The following is an 18196-nucleotide window of genomic DNA, read 5'->3' as shown; positions in this document are numbered from 1 at the left end:
TCAAATAATCATTTATCACTTCAAAAACTGCAGTCACCATGTAGTTCTGTTCTCGGTTTTGCTTTTTTGCATCCAGGACAATGACATCACACTCATGAACTTACGGAAGTGAGAACAACTGGGTGGTAGGTGCTTAAGGGGTAGATTTCTCCAATGCTGAGCTAAAAGTGAAGTACTCAGGATGTCCACAAATTTCTCCTGGGCTCTTGACTCCTATCTCAGAAGTGTCTGCTTAGAAATGAATGACAGGAAGAAATAATTCCATTCACTGCAGTGAGATGTTTCAAGCTGCCTTAAAGCAGAAATCTGTCTTCCCCAGCCTTCTCACTTATGGTTTTATTCCCCTTTGACAGAAGTGATGAGTGAACAGAGCAGCAGCCCAGAACAACTACACACGTTCTTCTGAATATGTCACCAGGTTGTGATACAGAACTAACAACAAAAGCTCAAGGTTTCCCGCCTGTATTTATAGAATTAATTTTCTTTATGATTTAATTGGAGCTCCCTTTATTAAAATTTCCACATAAGGACTAACCATGATGGTTAGAAAACTCCAAATAAGATTGGAATTCTGAATTGAAGTTGGACATATTTACGCCTTGCAGGTTTGAGGAAGCTGGATTTTTTAATCTCTTTGGTAAAATGTTTCTATAATACTACAGGTCTGGAGTCACTGGGAGGTTTTTGCACAAGCAGATGTCACTTGAGGATAATGCTTCTGATAAATATTACTGCATCACTATGGAAGGGCAGAGCTGCATTCTAAGGCATGTAAGATGAAATAAGGGTTATTTGGTTCCAAGGTGAATGGCTCAATGGCACTCTAAGTGTATTAAGTAACTTGGCAATTACATCTGCTGACATCATTAATAATGGTAACACATTTCAACAAGGTGTCATGTGCCTTCTTTAATGCACCCCAATGTGTCTGGTGTGTCACTGCATAGTGACAAAAACAGGGCAGAAATCCCACCAGTCTAGATACAGGCTTCACACCCCAAGCCGTTCACATACCGTGGGCAGGAGCAGATGAAATGTTAAATAAAACATTCATCACTCCAGAGCCTGTCTGTGCCTCAGGTTCTCGACAGAGTATCTGTTTATCCAGGCAGCTCCTCTCTCCTCTTACATTGCCACTATGGATGCTGGCAGTTCCCAAAGCGGGTTACACTGAGCTGGCATCTGTTCTTTACATGTGTGTTAAAGGCATTTATAACGAATCCAGGAACTGTACAAAAATACCCCATACAGTAAATATAAGCAGAATGGTGTACTGCCAACACTGAACACTAAAAAGCACAATCATTCCAGATACTTCTTCTATTTTTTTAGTACTTTATTTTAAAAGAGACTGCCTACAGCTCTTGATTGACCACCAAAGTTTATATTCTCGAGTTTTTCCTTGCAAACACAAAAATGTGATGGCTTTTATGTATATATTGATATATTAAGATTATATATAGGTAGAGATATATTGAGATTCTCATGCATGTAGTGTAACTTCAGGAGCTGAAAGTGGTAATCCTTCTCCCTCAGCTACAAAGGGAGAGTTGTGAGATTTCTAAGGGAAAAACCTCAACTGGGAATCTCCTGGCATCAGGGGGAAACAAAAAAAGGATGCAAAAGTAAAGAAGGGATTATGAGGAAAACAACAAAAAGGACATGCACATAATTAACAGACAGTTATGCAAGAGAAAAAGCTTGAATCAAACATGGGCCAACATGGCCAAGGGGGGAGAAGGAATTTAGTAGGAACACTCTTGGGAAAGTGAGGCAGAAAAAGGGGAATGGGGTACCTGGTTCTCTAGGACTTTCCCAGCCTTCATACACCATTTTTTACTTACTTATTTTTGACTTTTAAAGTTATACACACTTGGCTGCCCTATACCAGATATTGGAACTACATTCTGGAACTAAGCCTGAAATATTAATTCTTGCAATTTATGGTTTGCTCAGATTAAACAGTGTAGCAGAGAGCGAGAACAGGAGACTGCTTTTGATTTTGGGAAACAGAATGTTCCTGAAATACTGCAAGAATCACTGAAATGACAGCAAAAAGAAGGATTTACTGTGGCACAACAAGCACAAAGCCTGAAAAAATGAACATTGGTAGAGATGCTGTAGATGGGAAACAAAAGAGGAAGCACTGTATTGTAGTACATCACCGGCAAGATAGAAATCACTCCACGATAATGCACTGCTGTGTACATCATCCCAGCAGATACACAGAAAATTAAATTTACTGAAGAGAGGCAGATTAAAAGAATAATGAACTTTTTATGGACTCACAAATTAGGTGGAATGATGCAGATATTTTAGAACCTCTCTTTTCTTGTTGAAACTTAGTGCCAGAAATGTTGGTTGAAAGTTTTTAAGATGTGGAAGTTTTCTCTTTTTTTTGTACATTGTCAAGGTCCAGCCAAAGCTGATCCTATATGGAAAGATCTTCATAACAGAAGCACATAGGAACAACAAATTTCCCATGTTCTTGTCGCCATACTATGCAGGAATAACTGCAATAATGTACAATATCTCTGCAAAATATATCTTACCAGATTTTCCTGACTGCAGGTACCTTCAGGGCTTCTGCCTCAGTCTGCCTGAAAATGCCTCGAAAGTCCATACCAGAAAATGGGTTGAGAGGTGCAGAGAAATGCACATTTTGAACATAAATTCTAGAAATGGCACTGTTGTAGAGAAAAATTGGATCTGTTACCTGGTATGCAACAGCCAGTAAATACACACTTGAGAGAGACATTGATTATTTCTGTCAGAGGTGCCAAGCCTCGTGCTCAGTGGTGTTCCACAAATCAAACACCCCGACTACCCAAACTTTTTCCTATTTATATATTTCAGCAAACAAAGGCATGAATGTTCATTGGCTACAGGTTACATAGCTCTCTTATTAATTAGCATTCTGTCTTCTATTGGATATCGAGTCTCTTGCTTCTCCCGCCAATCAGTGCCGTGCTCAGTGTTTCTCTTCCTTTGCCTCGGGGGATTCTCGTGTCCATGGTCCGTGGGTTGGTGGGTGTGATCTGCCCTGCTGCAATTCCTTACCCGGTCAGAGCTGATTCCGTGCTGTTCCTGAGTTAGTTTATTGGTTTCTTCCTTACCTTGGGCTTCTGCCAAGTGTCCTCATTGCCCGTAAATTCTGCATTCCTCGTGTATCAGTGGAAATCCTTCTCCCCAAGATTTGTTAACCTCCCCTGGGCTGAGATCATTGAAACATGTCCAGCCCTAAACCTTAACAGGGCAATTCTTCCTCTTCCTTCCTGAGCAGGAATTTGTATTTCCAATACCTGGACATCACTTAGAGTTTGTCGGCTGTTCTGTTTCACAGATCAAATCTCCCTCCTTGTTGATTAGGCTTGAAAGTTATGAGAAAGATATGGTCAAATAGAAACCCCAAATCTATTTGCACTTCAATCATCCTTGTTTCTCTGAGCTTTTGCCCCCCTTCCACGGTGCCTGTCCGAGCTGAGGGCTGAACTCCTGATTCAAATTCAAATTGTAGGTAACAGCTCTGGCCTGATGGCTTATCAGCTAAACATGCATTTGAAACCAGCACAGAAACCTTCACCCTGGAGGGGTCTCCAAAGACCACCACGACATATTAATGACTTCCAAGAAATTATTTGTATAACCTCTCCTATCCTGAAGAATGTAATGAGTATTCATGAATTTTACCTCTAACACTGTGTCATTGGGGGTACTGAGGTGTGTGTTTGGTGGAAACAATTCCCACACACCTGGTGCATCGAATAAAGCAAATACCCACTTCTCTGACTTGGTCTCTGAAGTGCCTCTGAGCTCGATTGGGGCGAATCAGTTACAAGCCTCTAACAGCAAACAACATCCTTTCTTTACCAAATTTTACATATTCCACACTTTATAATTGTTATTAGCAGTAGTGCTCAGGTGTAGGCAGGATGTCTTTAGACCCTCAGTGAGCTCTTTTGAGTAGACTCCTGCTAGGAATAGGGGTCCTGTGAGGGCTGAATGCTGATGGTTAGGCATGAAGTGGTTGTTAAAAGTACTTTTTGGAGGCCTCCTATTTTTCAAATGCCTTGTTCTCTGTTGAGGCTGTGTATAATGGACCCTGAGAAGAGTAACACTGCTTTAAAGAACGGGTGGGTTGAGATGCAGCAGGGGCTGCTGGGGGCAGGTTTAGTCCCATTGTGACTATTACTAGTCCTAACTGATGTGGCGAAGGCCGGGTTTTTTGCTATCGGTCCGTGTTTGGCCGCATATGGCGGCAAAGGTGCGGAGAGAGCCGGCAGGGGCCGCTCAGGGCAGGGCGGGGGCGGTGAACAGCGGGAAATTCCGGGGACCAGCGGCCCTGCTGGGCTCGAGCTTCCCGCAGTGCAGGGGCCGCTCTCAGCCAGGGCCGAAAGGAGCAGAAACACGCCCTTGCCCCAGCAAACCCCGGGCACGGCACGGCACGGCACGGCACCCCGGCCCGCTCCTGAGGGCAGGAGGCGCCCCGCTGCCAGCCCCGCCCCGCGCCTGCGCGCCGGCAGCAGCGGCCATGGCGCGGCCGGGCCGGGCCGGCCTCAAGGAGCAGCGCTACGACCGCCAGCTCAGGTACCGCGGCGGACGGGCTGCTGCCCCCCGTGCTGCCGGCCCCGAGCGGGCGGGGAGCTGGGCCGCGGCTCCGGCTGCCCGCGGCGGACACGGACCCGCGCGGGGCACAGAGAGGCCCCGGGGCCGCGGCGGGCAGGAGGCTCTGTCCGAACGGCGGGGCGGGAGGAGCCTGGGGGCACACCGAGATGGATATGCATAAATAAATAAATAATATGTATTATGGGGGATATGCTAAGATATATATATACACATATATATATTCATACATAATATTAATTATACCTTTATATATATAAAAAGGGAGATTATAGATAGATACGTATCTATATAATACGTAACTTATATATGTTTATGTAACATATGTCAGTTATTTATCTTTCTACAGTGTTACATAAATGTATTCTATATGTATTTCTGTTATGTATATTTGTGTGTATATACGTCTCTGTGTATATATATAAATACCTAAAGGAGGTGCCAAGAAGAAGAGCAGGCCAGGCTCTGCTCCAGGGGCAGCGATGGCACAGAGGAAGGGCAGGACTGAGCCCAGGGAGCTCCCCCTGCACAGGAGGCACAACTCCTTCCCTGGGCAGTGCCAGCCCTGAGCACATTGTGCACAGAGCTCTGCAGTCTCCTCCCTGGGGACATTGCAGAGCCACATGGACACTGCTGTCCCTGTGCTCTGGGCTGCCCTGCACCAGAGCAGCCCTGGGGCATTCCAGCCTGACCCATTCTTGGATTCTGTGAAAGGGCGGAAAAGGTCCTGGTTACTGGGGAAGGGTGGCTGGCACCAGAGTCAGGGGTATCTGTCTCCAGTGTGGATGGTTAGTTTTCACATGGATACTTGTGAGGGACGGGCTCAGCAGTGGTGATACCACTGTGCTGTCTCCTTCCATGCTGTCCCCTCCACAGCTTTGTGCAGCTCAGGAGTGCAGAGTCCTGGGCTCCTCAGTACAGGAAAGACAAGGAGCTGCTGGAGAGGGTCCTGCAGAGGACGCAGAGAGAATTTGGGGTCTGGAGCATCTCTCTGGTGAGGAGAGACAGGGAGCTGGATCTGGTTAGCCCAGAGAAGAGAAGACTGAGAGGGATCTCATCAGTGCACAGAAATATCTCAAAAGTGGGTGTCAGAGGGTGGTGCCAGATTATTTTGGGTGGTGCCCAGTAAAAGGAGGAGGAGCAATGGCCATAAACTAAACCACAAAAAGTTTAATCTCAATATGAACTTATTTTCCTGGAGGGGAGCACCTGAGCAAATGCCCAGGGCAGGCATGGAGTTTCCCTCTCTGGGACATTCCAAACCCACCTGGACACACTCTTTTGTCACCGGCTCCTGGTGACCCTGCCTGGGCAGGGAGGGTTGGACTGGAGGACCTCTGGAGGTCCCTTCCAGCTCCAGCTATTCTGTGCTTCCGTGAAATCAGCAGGATGTGTGACTCAGGACTGTCCCAGGTGGATTTTAGCCTCAGTGCCGTTTTCTAGGGGTCTGAAATACCAGACTCAGCAAGACTGATTTCTGTCTCCTGTACATCTTGTATGAGAAATCATAAAAAAGAAAAAAATCTATTATTTATAATAAAAGTTAGGAAAAACAGAGCATTCAGCATTAGGACAAAATTTGGGCGAGCATGTTTTAACCCATGCTGATTTTTAAAAAGGTAAATACACTACAACAGAAAGAAGTGTGGGCATTCATATGGTGTCAAGTTGAGGCAAATGAAATGTCAGGGAAATTGGGTTGCTCTTTGGGAAGCCTCAGAGTTTTCACAGTGAGTTTCCTTAAGGATGCTTGTTTTGGTTAGTACTATTTAAGCCCTCAGCAGTGAGTGGACAGTAGCACAGCAGCCTTCCATTTGTCTTTTTTTGTTGTTGTTTGTTTATATTGGCTTTGCAATCTGAAGTTAAGCAACTTCATTATGTTTTGGTTTCCTTCCCAATACAGACTGTGGGGTGACCATGGCCAAGAAGCATTGGAATCTGCCCACGTTTGTGTAATAAATGCGACAGCAACAGGAACCGAAATACTCAAAAACTTGGTGCTGCCAGGTAAGTAGAGATTTCTTCTCTCTGAAATGAATTTGATAACTTGATAATGCCAAATTATTCATAGGAGCTTTTTTCCCCCCAAGGTATTGGTTCATTTACAATTGTCGATGGGAATCAAGTCTCTGGAGAAGATGTTGGAAATAAGTAGGTTTTTTACTGATTTCAGTTTCAAATTGAAAAGTGACAGAGTTTCATAGATAGTTCCATCTTTATATTTGTTAAGAAGTCCTGTAAAATTCTTTAAAAGCCTCTCTGTGTTTCTCCAAGTCCTCTGTGGGTTTGGGTGTTGGTGACAGACAGCATGCATGGTCATTTTTATATTAGCTGCTAAATTGTTTTACTTGCTGGGTATGGACCTTACAGCTCTGTTTGCTTCACACATCAAGTTTATAAGGCCAGTGCTCTACTCAATATAAAAATATTTAAAATTAGCTTGTTTGTTGTAGTCTTGAGCTATGACAGCACAAGATTTGTTTGTGTTTCAGTGTAGCTCAATATATTTTCCCTCATTTTGGTGATGTCGATGACTTAATTTTTATTATTCATTGTGCAACTCTGTCTGCTAGACGTTTATTAGCTTCCATAGCTTTGAAAGGCTCTGTACAGCAGAGGAAAGGATAAGAAACTGCAAATCCTGTAAAAATAATTTGGTTACTAATTTTTGGTCAAGTTCTCCTGTGGTGCACATGGATATGTACAGGGGTTATGTGAGGGGCAAGGATATTCTGTTATGTGAAGAAATAAGTGCTAGTGAGTCTTCAATTAATATGGTGAGAAAGAACCTGCAGCATGATCCTGTCTTCTAGAGGAGTTTGGCATGCCTTGTATTTTAAGTTTATCGCTTGGGCATTTCTCTTTCTTAAGAAACTGTTTCTGAGGAAAATACAACAGTGGTGGGAAGAAGCAGATTTAAGGGGGAATGTGGTTTGTTGTGTGTGACAGTCAGCAACATATTCTGCAGTACACAATGTAACTTTAATGCTATTTTTTCTTCAGAATAAAAGTTTACATTTAATTCTCTCTTGTCTCCTTTTCAGTTTCTTTCTACAGAAAAGCCATATTGGTCAGGTAAGGACATGATACACGTCAGTTTATATGTATTGAAAGCATGGAAATGTTGAGTATTAAAATAAAGTATTATGGATAATGCTAAAAACAAATGTGTACGTGTTAAAGTCTGTTTATTCTTTGACAGAATTCCCCACGTTTAGTTTTTAGTTGCACTAAGTGAGAAGATAAACTCAATTGTGGCAAGATTGAATAGAAAAAAATGAAGAGCTAATGGTTAAAATCTTTGGAAGGAGAAGGTAGAAGATCATTGTGGTTGAAAGAGTAAAGCTAAGAGTAGAGAGGTGAATGGGGAAAAAAAATACCACCACAGCAGGGAGTACAAGAGGCATGGATAACTCCTGGAAATTCTGTAATAAAACTGGAAATTAGGAAATAGCTGTTATGCAATTTATGTTTTTAAAACGATATTACTGAAAATGCTCTCAAACTAAGTGCCAGCTGTTACGGGATGAATTTTTGCTCCAGATGAGCAAGGATTGGAATAAGGAGCCTAACTTACGATGAGTTTTGTTGTGGGGTGTTTTCTGAGGTTTTGGTTGGCATTGTTAGCATGTGACTTTATGTAGTACTGATACACTGTATAAACTACATTTCATTTTTATTGCTCGGAAACAGAATCGTGCCCAGAGTGCCATGGAGCTCCTGCAGGAATTGAACAGTGATGTTTCTGGAAACTTTGTTGAAGAGGTTTGTCTTCCTAAATTAGTACTGTGTGTGTGCTATAGAGTGTGATGATCAAAGTATGAAAAAACAACTCTGTGCTGCTTTATCATGTTGCAGTTTAAAGAGATTTAAAGGATAAAACAGCAATTGAGGAAGATGATCTTAAGTTCTTCGCAAAAAATCATTTTATGTTTTTCAAACATTATTTTGTATCTTAATTTTGTAACTTTCACTTAACTCTTTATATTCAACGTTGAACAGACTTGCTCTGTACTCAGAAAGTTTCAGTGTTCATTGACATACTTTTTTTTTCTCCTATTTAGAGTCCAGAAAAGCTTTTAGACAACGACCCTTCCTTTTTTAATCGGTTTAACTTAGTGGTTGCAACACAACTACCAGAAAGGTAAAGAATCACCTAAAGTTGTTTGTTTCCACTCAGTTGTAAAAGCAGGTTTCAGCTACAGGCACTTTCTTGCAGAAAAACTTCAACAGAACAGAACTATGTCATAGTGAAGGAAACTAACAGCAAGTGATGCCATTTTCTAGAGACCTTTCTGTACCTCTGATTGGAACTGCCTCTGCTGGAAGTCATCATTGTCCAACACATGGATCTAATTTTTTTTCTCTCTTTCACAACTCATTGAGGCTTTTTGTTTGATATTTGGAGCATTTGGGAGGATGGAATGAGGCATAAGTATGATAATGGATGAACATTTTTCCAACTCACTGTAAATTCCTGTATGAAATTAATCACCTTATGTGCTCAGGGTTATGATGATATTAGAGAAGTCTTCTGACAGAACTCTTTCACAAGTAGCTGGTGTGGAAGTTAACTTTATCGTTAACTGTTGTCTTCTGTATATTTGAAAAAAGAATGTTTTTCCTTACAGTACATTGCTGCGCCTGGCTGAAGTTCTCTGGAATTCCAACATTCCTCTGCTGGTCTGCAGGACTTATGGACTGGTTGGTTATATGAGAGTCATTATTAAAGAACATACAGGTGAGATAAAGTCTTCTCTATAAGGTTTAAAGCTTCAATAACTAATGACACTTTGGGGTTTGGGGTTTTTTTTGTTTTTCTTCATCTTGTGATATATTTAGTATTTGTTAAGTCTTAGGTAGTTTGCATTATTTGAGGAATGCCATAGGGGTTATAGACTGAAACAAATAATAAAATTTGGGACTATCTTGATGTTATGGTTGACTTACACAGAACACTTACTTTGAGAATCAGGCAAAGGAGCAGGTAGTGCTGTTTGTGTAGCTCTGTTTTAAAGGCCAGACATAAAGCTGGGAAATGCACTGTGTCATTTTTTCACAGTTGTTGAATCTCACCCTGACAATATGCTAGAAGATCTGAGACTGGACAAACCGTTTCCAGAACTGACAGAACACATTCAGGGTTATGACTTGGATCATATGGACAAAAAGGTTGGTGTGTGGTTTGCAGTGTTCCCAGGACAGATGCAGACACAGCACAGGGATTCTGTGAAAATGGCTCTTGGCAAATGACTCTGGTGCCAAGTCTCGTCTGAACAGAAGCGACTCTAGAATCAGTCACGAGGAACTATTTTTGCCTCTTCCCCAAATGTTCCAGTTTATTTAAATCTGAATCAGGTGGGGGTCTTGGGAAGTGAGGAGTATTCTTGCACAACTTGATCTTTTGTTAGATTGAATACCCCCTCACACCCTCTTTTCGAATTTATTTTTTAATTTTTGTGGTTAGCTACTACTGCAGAGCTTCGCACTGTGGATTTGTGCATAGGATAAGTTCCACTCCAGAAGAAAAATGGAGAATTTGGCTCACCCTTTTTTAAAGAAAGTAATAATAATTTGGTAATTTCTTTTATAGTGTTAGAGAATGTTATGGCTGAATCAAAATCTAGAACATGTCTTATGTCTTTAGAACAGTGGAAGGGATGTTAGTAGTTTACATTTAAAATAGGTTTTTAATTTGTTTCCTATTTTTTTTTTTCTCAACCTGACAAAGATTTCTCTGCTGTTCAATTACAGGACCACAGCCACACTCCATGGATTGTGATTGTAGCCAAGTATATATCAAAATGGTTCAATGAGGTATGTTGTAAAGCTGTAATAGTAGTAGTATCAGTAGTATTGATCTGTCTTTTCTGAACTAGTTAATTATTTTGGCAGTGTGTAACATAAAGAAAACAAGGTGGAATCATTAAAAAAAAGATTATTAATTGAAATACAGGTGAATGTGTGTGAGCAGTGACAGTTTCTTGGAGTTCAGCAGTCTGAACACAGTGAGGTTAATAGTAGGTATTTTAAAGACAAAAATCTTGTTGTGTTTTTTAAATTTAGAAAAGTGAACAGTTGCCTAAGAGTTACAAAGAGAAAGAAGCCTTCAAACAACTGATTCAGCAAGGTAATCCCATATCCCAGGAGTCCCTTCTTCCTACTGGCAGAAATAGACACAAGCTGGTATCTGAAAAGTAATCACAAATTCTCTCTGGTATAATTTGTGAGAAGTCTGCTGGTATATACTGTGTGATTCTTCTGCTAAATGATTGTTTTGTACAGGTGGATCTTAAGATCCCAGACTTGCTTATAGATGTGCATTGTCAGTGTTTCATCTTGTCTAAGATCCAGAGTATGTTTCGATTTGGGTGGGAGGAAAAGCCTCAAATCCTGTTAAAAATGTGATGAAGAGGAAAGCAAGTGGCTTTTGACACCGGGATTGTTATTAACTGCAAATATTTGGTGTGTCCATTGACCCAGCAGGCACTTGGTAATCACTCATCTATCTGTGAATGACCAGGAGAGAGAGGTTCTGTAATACTGAGTGCTCTGTAACCACTGTGTGAATGACTTCATTCATCCAGGTGTTTCAGTCCAATACCTTTACAGGATGCTAAAATTCATGTGGCATTTTCAAGATCTATAAATACTTTGTCTTAAATTATTGTAGAAAAACACCATAACTGAATTTTTGGTATTTCCTCACTTAAAGGTGGCCTGTGTGGAAATCTAGAGTGCTTCTGTCACCCTTATCCCCAGGCTGTGATAGGGAACTGATCTGGTCTGATCTGTAGTGATTACCGTTTTTGGTGGAGGCCCTTTCTTGGGCTGGCTTACTCTGTGGATGCAGAAGTGTTTGCAAATTTGATCCAAAAACCCCAGCAAAACATGACTGGGATGGGAAGGAGAGTTGAATTGTTAATTTAGTGCTTATGGAACTTCATTATCTCTTTCTCATGCAAATAAACTGGTGGTTTTGTGCTAAGTAACTGGTACTTAACATCACAGCAAAATGAATCCTATGCAAAATTTAAATGAAGTTGACTTTATAATTACATCTGGGGTTTTTTTTGTTTTGTTTTGTTTTTTTGTTTTGCTGGTAGCTGTTACGCCACAAATACATCTAAAGCCAGTCTACTCTGCTGGTAAGAGCTAAATGATGAGAACTTCTTCAAGCAGTTGTGTATTTTAATTTTTTTTCAATAAGGTATCTTAAAGAATGAAAATGGGACCCCAGAAGATGAGGAAAACTTTGAAGAAGCTATAAAAAATGTGAACACAGCATTAAATCCTACAGAGGTAAAATACACATTTCTGTGATAAAATGGAAGCAATTTCAACTGCCTCATTTTCTCAGAACATATTATGCACTTTTACTACAGAAATCCCATTTGTAACATTTGTATTTAAATAAAACAGGATTAGTACAATGTTTAGAGCTGAAATCATGTAGTTAAATAGACTAGCTGGCACTGTAGCTTACGGAAATTCTCTCACTCCCTTGCTCTCGCAAGAAAGCTGCGTTTCCCTCCTGAAGACATGAATTCAAGTCTAGAATGAGTCAGCAACCAGAGTGCATCAGCAGTGAGTTCTTGTCTCAGACTTGTACAGTTTAGTCTGTAAAAAACTCTGTGAAGTGCTGCGTACAATTGTAAGGACTTAGCAGTGACTGGTGTGGCTGGCGCTGATTTAAAGACACTGCTGGGAGGGAGACAAGAGAGCATTTACTGAAATTGTGCTGCATTGGAGCCAGAGGCTGTAGTATTTATTCTGTGTAGAAATGAAGGGCTGCAAGGGACTCCTGACACAACGAATTCATTTCTTTCCTCTTGAAGAAACTTACTACTAAATTCCCTTCATAAACCGGTCCAGCTTAAAAGCTTTAGAAGTGATGTTGTCATTGTTTTTTAAATAATCCTCATGTAGTAACTTGTGGTTTAGAATTGAGCTCTGATTTCCTTAGTTTCTCATTTCTGATAAACTGCAAAGGCCACATGGGGCAAAAGCACATTCTGTGATTCTTTCTAGATTATGTTCTGTTGTTTTGAACTGTGCTGATCCTTGCTTGAACAGTCAAATTAAGTCTCCCAAGAAAGCAGCAGGTAAAAACTTAGTGGTGTCATCCAAGCCACCACAAGACATAGCCCAGAATACTAATATTTATTTGAGTTTATGTGCCAGACTGACCTGCAGCAGTTAAGGAGCCAAAATACTGACTTTTGTAACTCCATTCCCCTTCTCTGGCATTTTTGCTGCTCTTCCCTGGTAGGCAGGGTGGGCAGTTGGGATGGTTGCTGCTGCAGATTTTTTAAAACTCTGTCAGAGATGGAAATCAGGTGAGATTCTGATTGTAACATTGATCTTGCTCAGAAGCATTGCCTTGTTCTTGGGCAGGGCTGCTATTTGAAACATGTCTGAGAAGCACTGACTGTGTAGGATTCAGAGGAGATTTTGGTAGGAAACTCTGAGGTCACTTGGAATTGCCTCACCTATGTAGTGAGTGTTGAGAAATTCAAGAAAGCCAAAGTCAAATAATTACAAACCAAATTTATTTATTTTCATAGATTCCAAGAGGCATTGAAGAGCTTTTTCATGATGATTGCTGCCTGAAGCTCACAGAGCAGGTATGAGTACTTAAGGGTAAGACTTACGTGTAGAAAAAACATCGTAAATAACATCTGTGTGCATGACTGTCTCCTGTGCATTTGTAGTCACCTTCCTTCTGGATTTTGGTTCGAGCTTTAAAGGAATTTGTGGAAAATGAAGGGCAAGGAAGCTTACCTGTCCGGGGCACCATTCCTGATATGACAGCAGACTCCAGTAAATTCATCAAATTGCAAAATGTGTAGGTAGACAACTTTTTTCTTTAATAGTTACTAATGATGGTAAATGGCGAGGACGTCAGACCTCACAAAGTGCATCAATTTCTGTGTTTAAAGGAACAAGTGTGTATGTGGGACTAAGGTGAGGATGGGAGTGGGAAGCACAGCAGCCTGACACTGCTCCCTGTGTAGGTGCTGTCTGCCTTTATAATACAAACAAACAAAAAAATGGCCTTCACTATGGAGTTGATGGCTTTATGCTGAAATTATTTACTTCTTTATTATTACCAGCTACCGTGAAAAAGCAAAGAAGGATGCTGCTGCTGTGGGTAACCATGCTGCTAAATTGTTACAGTCCCTGGGCAAGGTGAGTTCAAACCTATGGCCATGCATTTAATGGAATGAAGTACCTGTGAACTATCTCTGAAACATCTGCTTTATTTATCACTTTTGATTTGATCATATAAAAATAAAATGCATGCAAGGATACACTGTAAATTTACAAGTTAAGACACTTCTTTTTGTACATAAGTTACTTGTTTTTTCACAATAAATTTATTAATATATCTGAAAACAGAAATTCTTGGACCATTGTGTGTACTGGAATGAGTATATTCTCTCTTTTAGGCACCCGAGTCTATTTCAGAGAGAGAACTTAAATTGTTCTGTGAGTATGCTTGAGTTCTGCTGCTGGGTTTATGCAAATAATCAAATAATCAAAAACTTTCAAATGATCATGTAGTTATTAAGCAATAAGTCAATATTTGAATTTTTCAAGTATGTGCTAAGTGGTTTGCATCCCTCATTTTCAGGAGAAGTAGATGTTCAGCATCTCTCAGGAGTGAGTCTGTAAAGGTTGACTTTTAAAAGATGTACTGTTCACTCCAAAAAAGAGTTGCCTTCTGCCTTCTGTGATGAGTATCTGAGCACTCTTGCCCATGCTGGGGTACTGATTTCAGAGTGTAGGCTCTGTAAACTTCACGTAGTCTGAAATGCTATAAGCCAGTTGATGGCACTCCAGGCTGTGCCTGTTCTGGATATGCACAGCTGTCCAGCAGCAGCATGGCTGAGGCTCCTTGCAGCTGGAAAACTCCCCTGTAAGCATACAGCCAAGAGCATGCTGCCCCTACATTGATAAAGCATTTGGGAACCTCACAGCACTTTTTCAGTGCTGGGATGTAGCTGCACCCTGGGTTAGTTCATAGCAGTGATACTGGAGAAGAACCTCTGCCAGCTCATGGCTGTGCTGTTAAAGTATTAATTGAGAACATGTGAGGCAGTGTTAGATGTAGTGGAAGATGGATGCTGATTTGCAGTGTGGAAGAGAGAGACAGGAATTTGGTGGCTGTGACTGATGAACTGCTGCAGTGTAGCTGTTACATTAACGTGGCAGAGACATGGAGGTTCACATAAGCACAAAGCATTTCCCTAAAACACTCAAGACCATAGTTCTAAACGTAGTTAAACAGATATTCAATACTGCAAGCTAAGAAGAAACAGGAAAGTGTTCAATAAAATCCTGTGAAGTTCTAGTCTTTGCTGCGTCCCCCAGCAGTGAGGCAGACACACAGAGCTGCAGTGAGGGTGCCACTGACAGGATGTCTCCTTGTCCCCTGTGCTCAGGCAGCAACGCCGCCTTCCTGCGCGTGGTGCGCTGCCGCTCCCTGGCTGAGGAGTACAGCCTCACCTCCTTCAACAAGGATGCCATCAGTAAGTACTGCTCTTGGCACATACCTCACTGCATTTCCACCTTGCCAAGAAACTTGTCTTGTGAGGAAAAGCACTGTAAGCGACATGTTCTATTGCATTAGGCAGTTCTTTCATTTGGCATCAACTACAAGTATGGAGTATTTAAGTCTAGAATGTTGAATTCAATTGGATTTTGAAATTTAAAAAATGACCTTACAGATTGATGTATGTTTCACCTCTTTTTTGTCTTGAGGATTTTACTTGTAGTACTCTATAAATAAAATACTGTTTTCTTCAAACTTCTCTTTTCTGTACCTCAGTTATTTCTGACAGAGGTGAAAATGTGGTTTAACCTGACCAAATGAAAATAATTATCTTGACCCTTTTCACCTTATCTCTTTAGTATGTGAACTAGCAAGCTAGTTACTTAATACTGATTTTGGTTTTTATATTGCCTTTTTTTTGAGCCTGCATAAATAAAAGGAAAAGCTAGAAATACTTTTTTTATCTAAGTTTGTTGAAATTAGGCTTATACAAGTCATCTGAATGTTTTGGACAAAATATGTATCTCTTTTGTGCGTACATACTTCTTGTAATACTTGAAATTTCAGTGAAAGCTCCTTGAATTAGGTGGTAATGTGCAGTGGGATATAAGCAGTAGTTAGTATTTACAAAGACTACTGAGCTGCATGGTAAGGGATTTACGACCTGTTTTATAATTACAGTTATTACAGTTAAATACTTAAAGCATCTGTTTCAAATCCTAAACTTATAACTAAGGAGTACCCCATTTAAATGAAGCAGCTGCCAGAATTGAAATGTGAGTCTTTTCACTGAATAGTTTCTTTTAAATGCATATGGTTTTGTCATAAACTTTGGAGGCAAAATTGTGTGTCTGACAGTTGACTCATTAAGATTGTCACAGGTTGTACTCGTTAAGGTTTCTTTGTCAGAACTGTTTTACTGTTTGTTTTCAGGGAATTCAAAACCTTTCTTTTTCTAGTTCATCTGTACCAGCTAACCAGTTCTCTTGCTGTTTTCAGTTTCCCATATGGATAACCCAGACAGTGAGATAGTGCTATACTTGATGCTGAGGGCTGTCAATAGGTTTTACAAGCAGCATGGGAGATACCCAGGTATGTTACTTCACATCATCAAAAGAAATACAGACTTCCAGTAGTTACTGTAGCACTAGTTATAAACTACAAATACAGCATTAGTTGTGGTTTTGTTTCCATAATACAACTTCAAGAGCATGAAACTTAAAGAGATTTTTTTTTCTCTTTGGGAACTTAAGTAATGTATCTGAATTAGTACCACTGGAGTGGATTGTGTGGATTATGAATCAGTTCAGCTATGCAGTAATTTGTCATTATCATGAGTAGCATCAACAGAATATTCACTTATTATCAGTCTACTATTAATAATATATTAATCAGCTTAGAAACTTCTTAGAAAAACAAAGTATTTAGGCTGCCATTTAAACCCATTAGCTTTGACTGTGGTGTTACCAGTTGTAAGATGAAACAGTTAATTTATTTTCCAGGTGTCTACAACTACCAGGTAGAAGATGATATTGGAAAACTAAAATCATGCCTTACTGGTTTCCTCCAAGAACATGGGCTGTCTGTAGTGGTGAGAGACGACTATGTTCATGAGTTGTAAGTGTTCAGTTGAAAGTTTGGCTTCGTTAGTAAACCTGCCTGGGATTTTCTGACTGTTCCTTTCCTGTGCAGCTGTCGCTACGGAGCTGCTGAGCCTCACGCTGTTGCTGCCTTCATGGGAGGTAAGGGTGACACTGCCTTTGCCAGGGCCACACAAACACCACCCTGCTGAGGCACAATCTCTGCTGGCTTCATTACTTTAGAATGTCAGAGCAAAGGCTGGAATCACAGGCTGTAGTCAAAGATGAGATTAGGGCAGAATCCTCCCCTTCATTCTCTAGATGTGACCTCCCATAGTATATAGAGTAAGTGGGCACAGCAAGTGTTTAAAGAAACCAAATAAACTTCTAAAACAATCTGAGCACATCAGTTCTTCAAGCTTAAAAGTGTGTTTAAAAATAAAATGCTTGAAAGAGACTTAATTTTTTCTAAAGGAAAGTGATAATTATAGTAATTTTTAAATTGATGCAGAACACATTTTCTTTTAACACAGTACACTTATGTTAAAGATCTATGAAATATAAATAGGTTTGGTTTCTTACCTTCATTCAACCTGCAGATACGTTTTAATGGATGCTCAAAACTGATAAATCAGTTAACTTACCTTCTTTATTTGGCTTCATGCATTATGTATTAAATACTCTGTGCATGTAGGAGTTTTTTCCCTGATAAAGCAAAGCTTGGTATGTATCATTCTTTAGAAAAATACATAAAGGTAACTTCTGAAGAAATGACCAAATGTTTCATGCCACAAGAAGACATAGAGGGGTCACAGTGAAGTGATCCTTCAGTTTATTTTGCAGTTAAGTTTTACATGATTTTTTTAAATTCAGCTTCTCAGTTTAGAGAGGTCACAACTTTCATGGGTCTGTCTGCTGACATATTTTTACTCTGTGTTTGTGTACATGGAGAGAAAGTGTATGCAAAGCTAACTTTTGAAGTAGCAGCTTTCTGATCCTTTTTTATAGTGGGAAGTACTGAAAGTCATTTTTGTCTCCTAGGAGATTTATCAGGCACTTCTGAAATAATTCCAGTAGGGACTTCTAGGTGAATAACATTAGTTTATTATTGTTTAAATATGACCTGCTAATTACCTTCTGTTTTTTCTTCTCTTTTACAGGAGCTGCTGCACAGGAAGTTATCAAAGTCATTACAGGGCAGTTTGTAATTTTTAATAACACCTTTATTTACAGTGGAATGTCACAGACTTCAGCAACTTTCCAGCTGTAGGATAAGCTCTTGCATTTGATGCCTCCAGGCGCTGCTGCTGCGGTATTTACAGATCTTACAGTATTTACAGTTCTGTAAATACTGTCGAGTTCTGCCACTGACTGGACTGTTCTGTATTACCTGCTAATTAAAGTTCCTTTATTTGTAATTATCTTCTTTTTTTGT

The 18196-nt window shown here is 40.4% G+C and overlaps 1 protein-coding gene across 2 annotated transcripts; it reads left to right on the top strand.

The window, feature by feature from the left end:
• Window positions 1–4434: 4434 nt before the first annotated feature.
• NAE1 (NEDD8 activating enzyme E1 subunit 1) lies at window positions 4435–18179 on the top strand. 2 transcript variants are annotated; one of them, XM_085072024.1, is made up of 20 exons: window positions 4435–4587; window positions 6527–6630; window positions 6714–6774; window positions 7668–7698; window positions 8317–8388; window positions 8688–8767; window positions 9255–9364; window positions 9686–9795; window positions 10378–10440; window positions 10690–10753; window positions 11834–11925; window positions 13191–13250; window positions 13338–13471; window positions 13740–13815; window positions 14076–14115; window positions 15072–15158; window positions 16181–16273; window positions 16684–16798; window positions 16874–16923; window positions 17922–18179. In XM_085072024.1, the coding sequence occupies exons 1-20, from the start codon at window positions 4532–4534 to the stop codon at window positions 18029–18031; spliced, it is 1608 nt and encodes a 535-aa protein (XP_084928150.1). In that variant the 5' UTR covers window positions 4435–4531; the 3' UTR covers window positions 18032–18179. The 2 variants fall into 2 exon arrangements, with proteins under 2 accessions (XP_084928150.1, XP_084928151.1); XM_085072025.1 differs by lacking the exons at window positions 4435–4587; window positions 6714–6774 and having other exon boundaries at window positions 6528–6630.
• Window positions 18180–18196: the final 17 nt, after the last annotated feature.

This window comes from Lichenostomus cassidix, chromosome 11 (genome assembly GCF_008360975.1).
Source record: "Lichenostomus cassidix isolate B80296 chromosome 11, HeHo_3.0, whole genome shotgun sequence".
NCBI lineage: Eukaryota > Metazoa > Chordata > Aves > Passeriformes > Meliphagidae > Lichenostomus > Lichenostomus cassidix.
The sequence above is the reverse complement of the archived record's forward strand: the minus strand, read 5'-3'. Positions and strand labels throughout refer to the sequence as shown.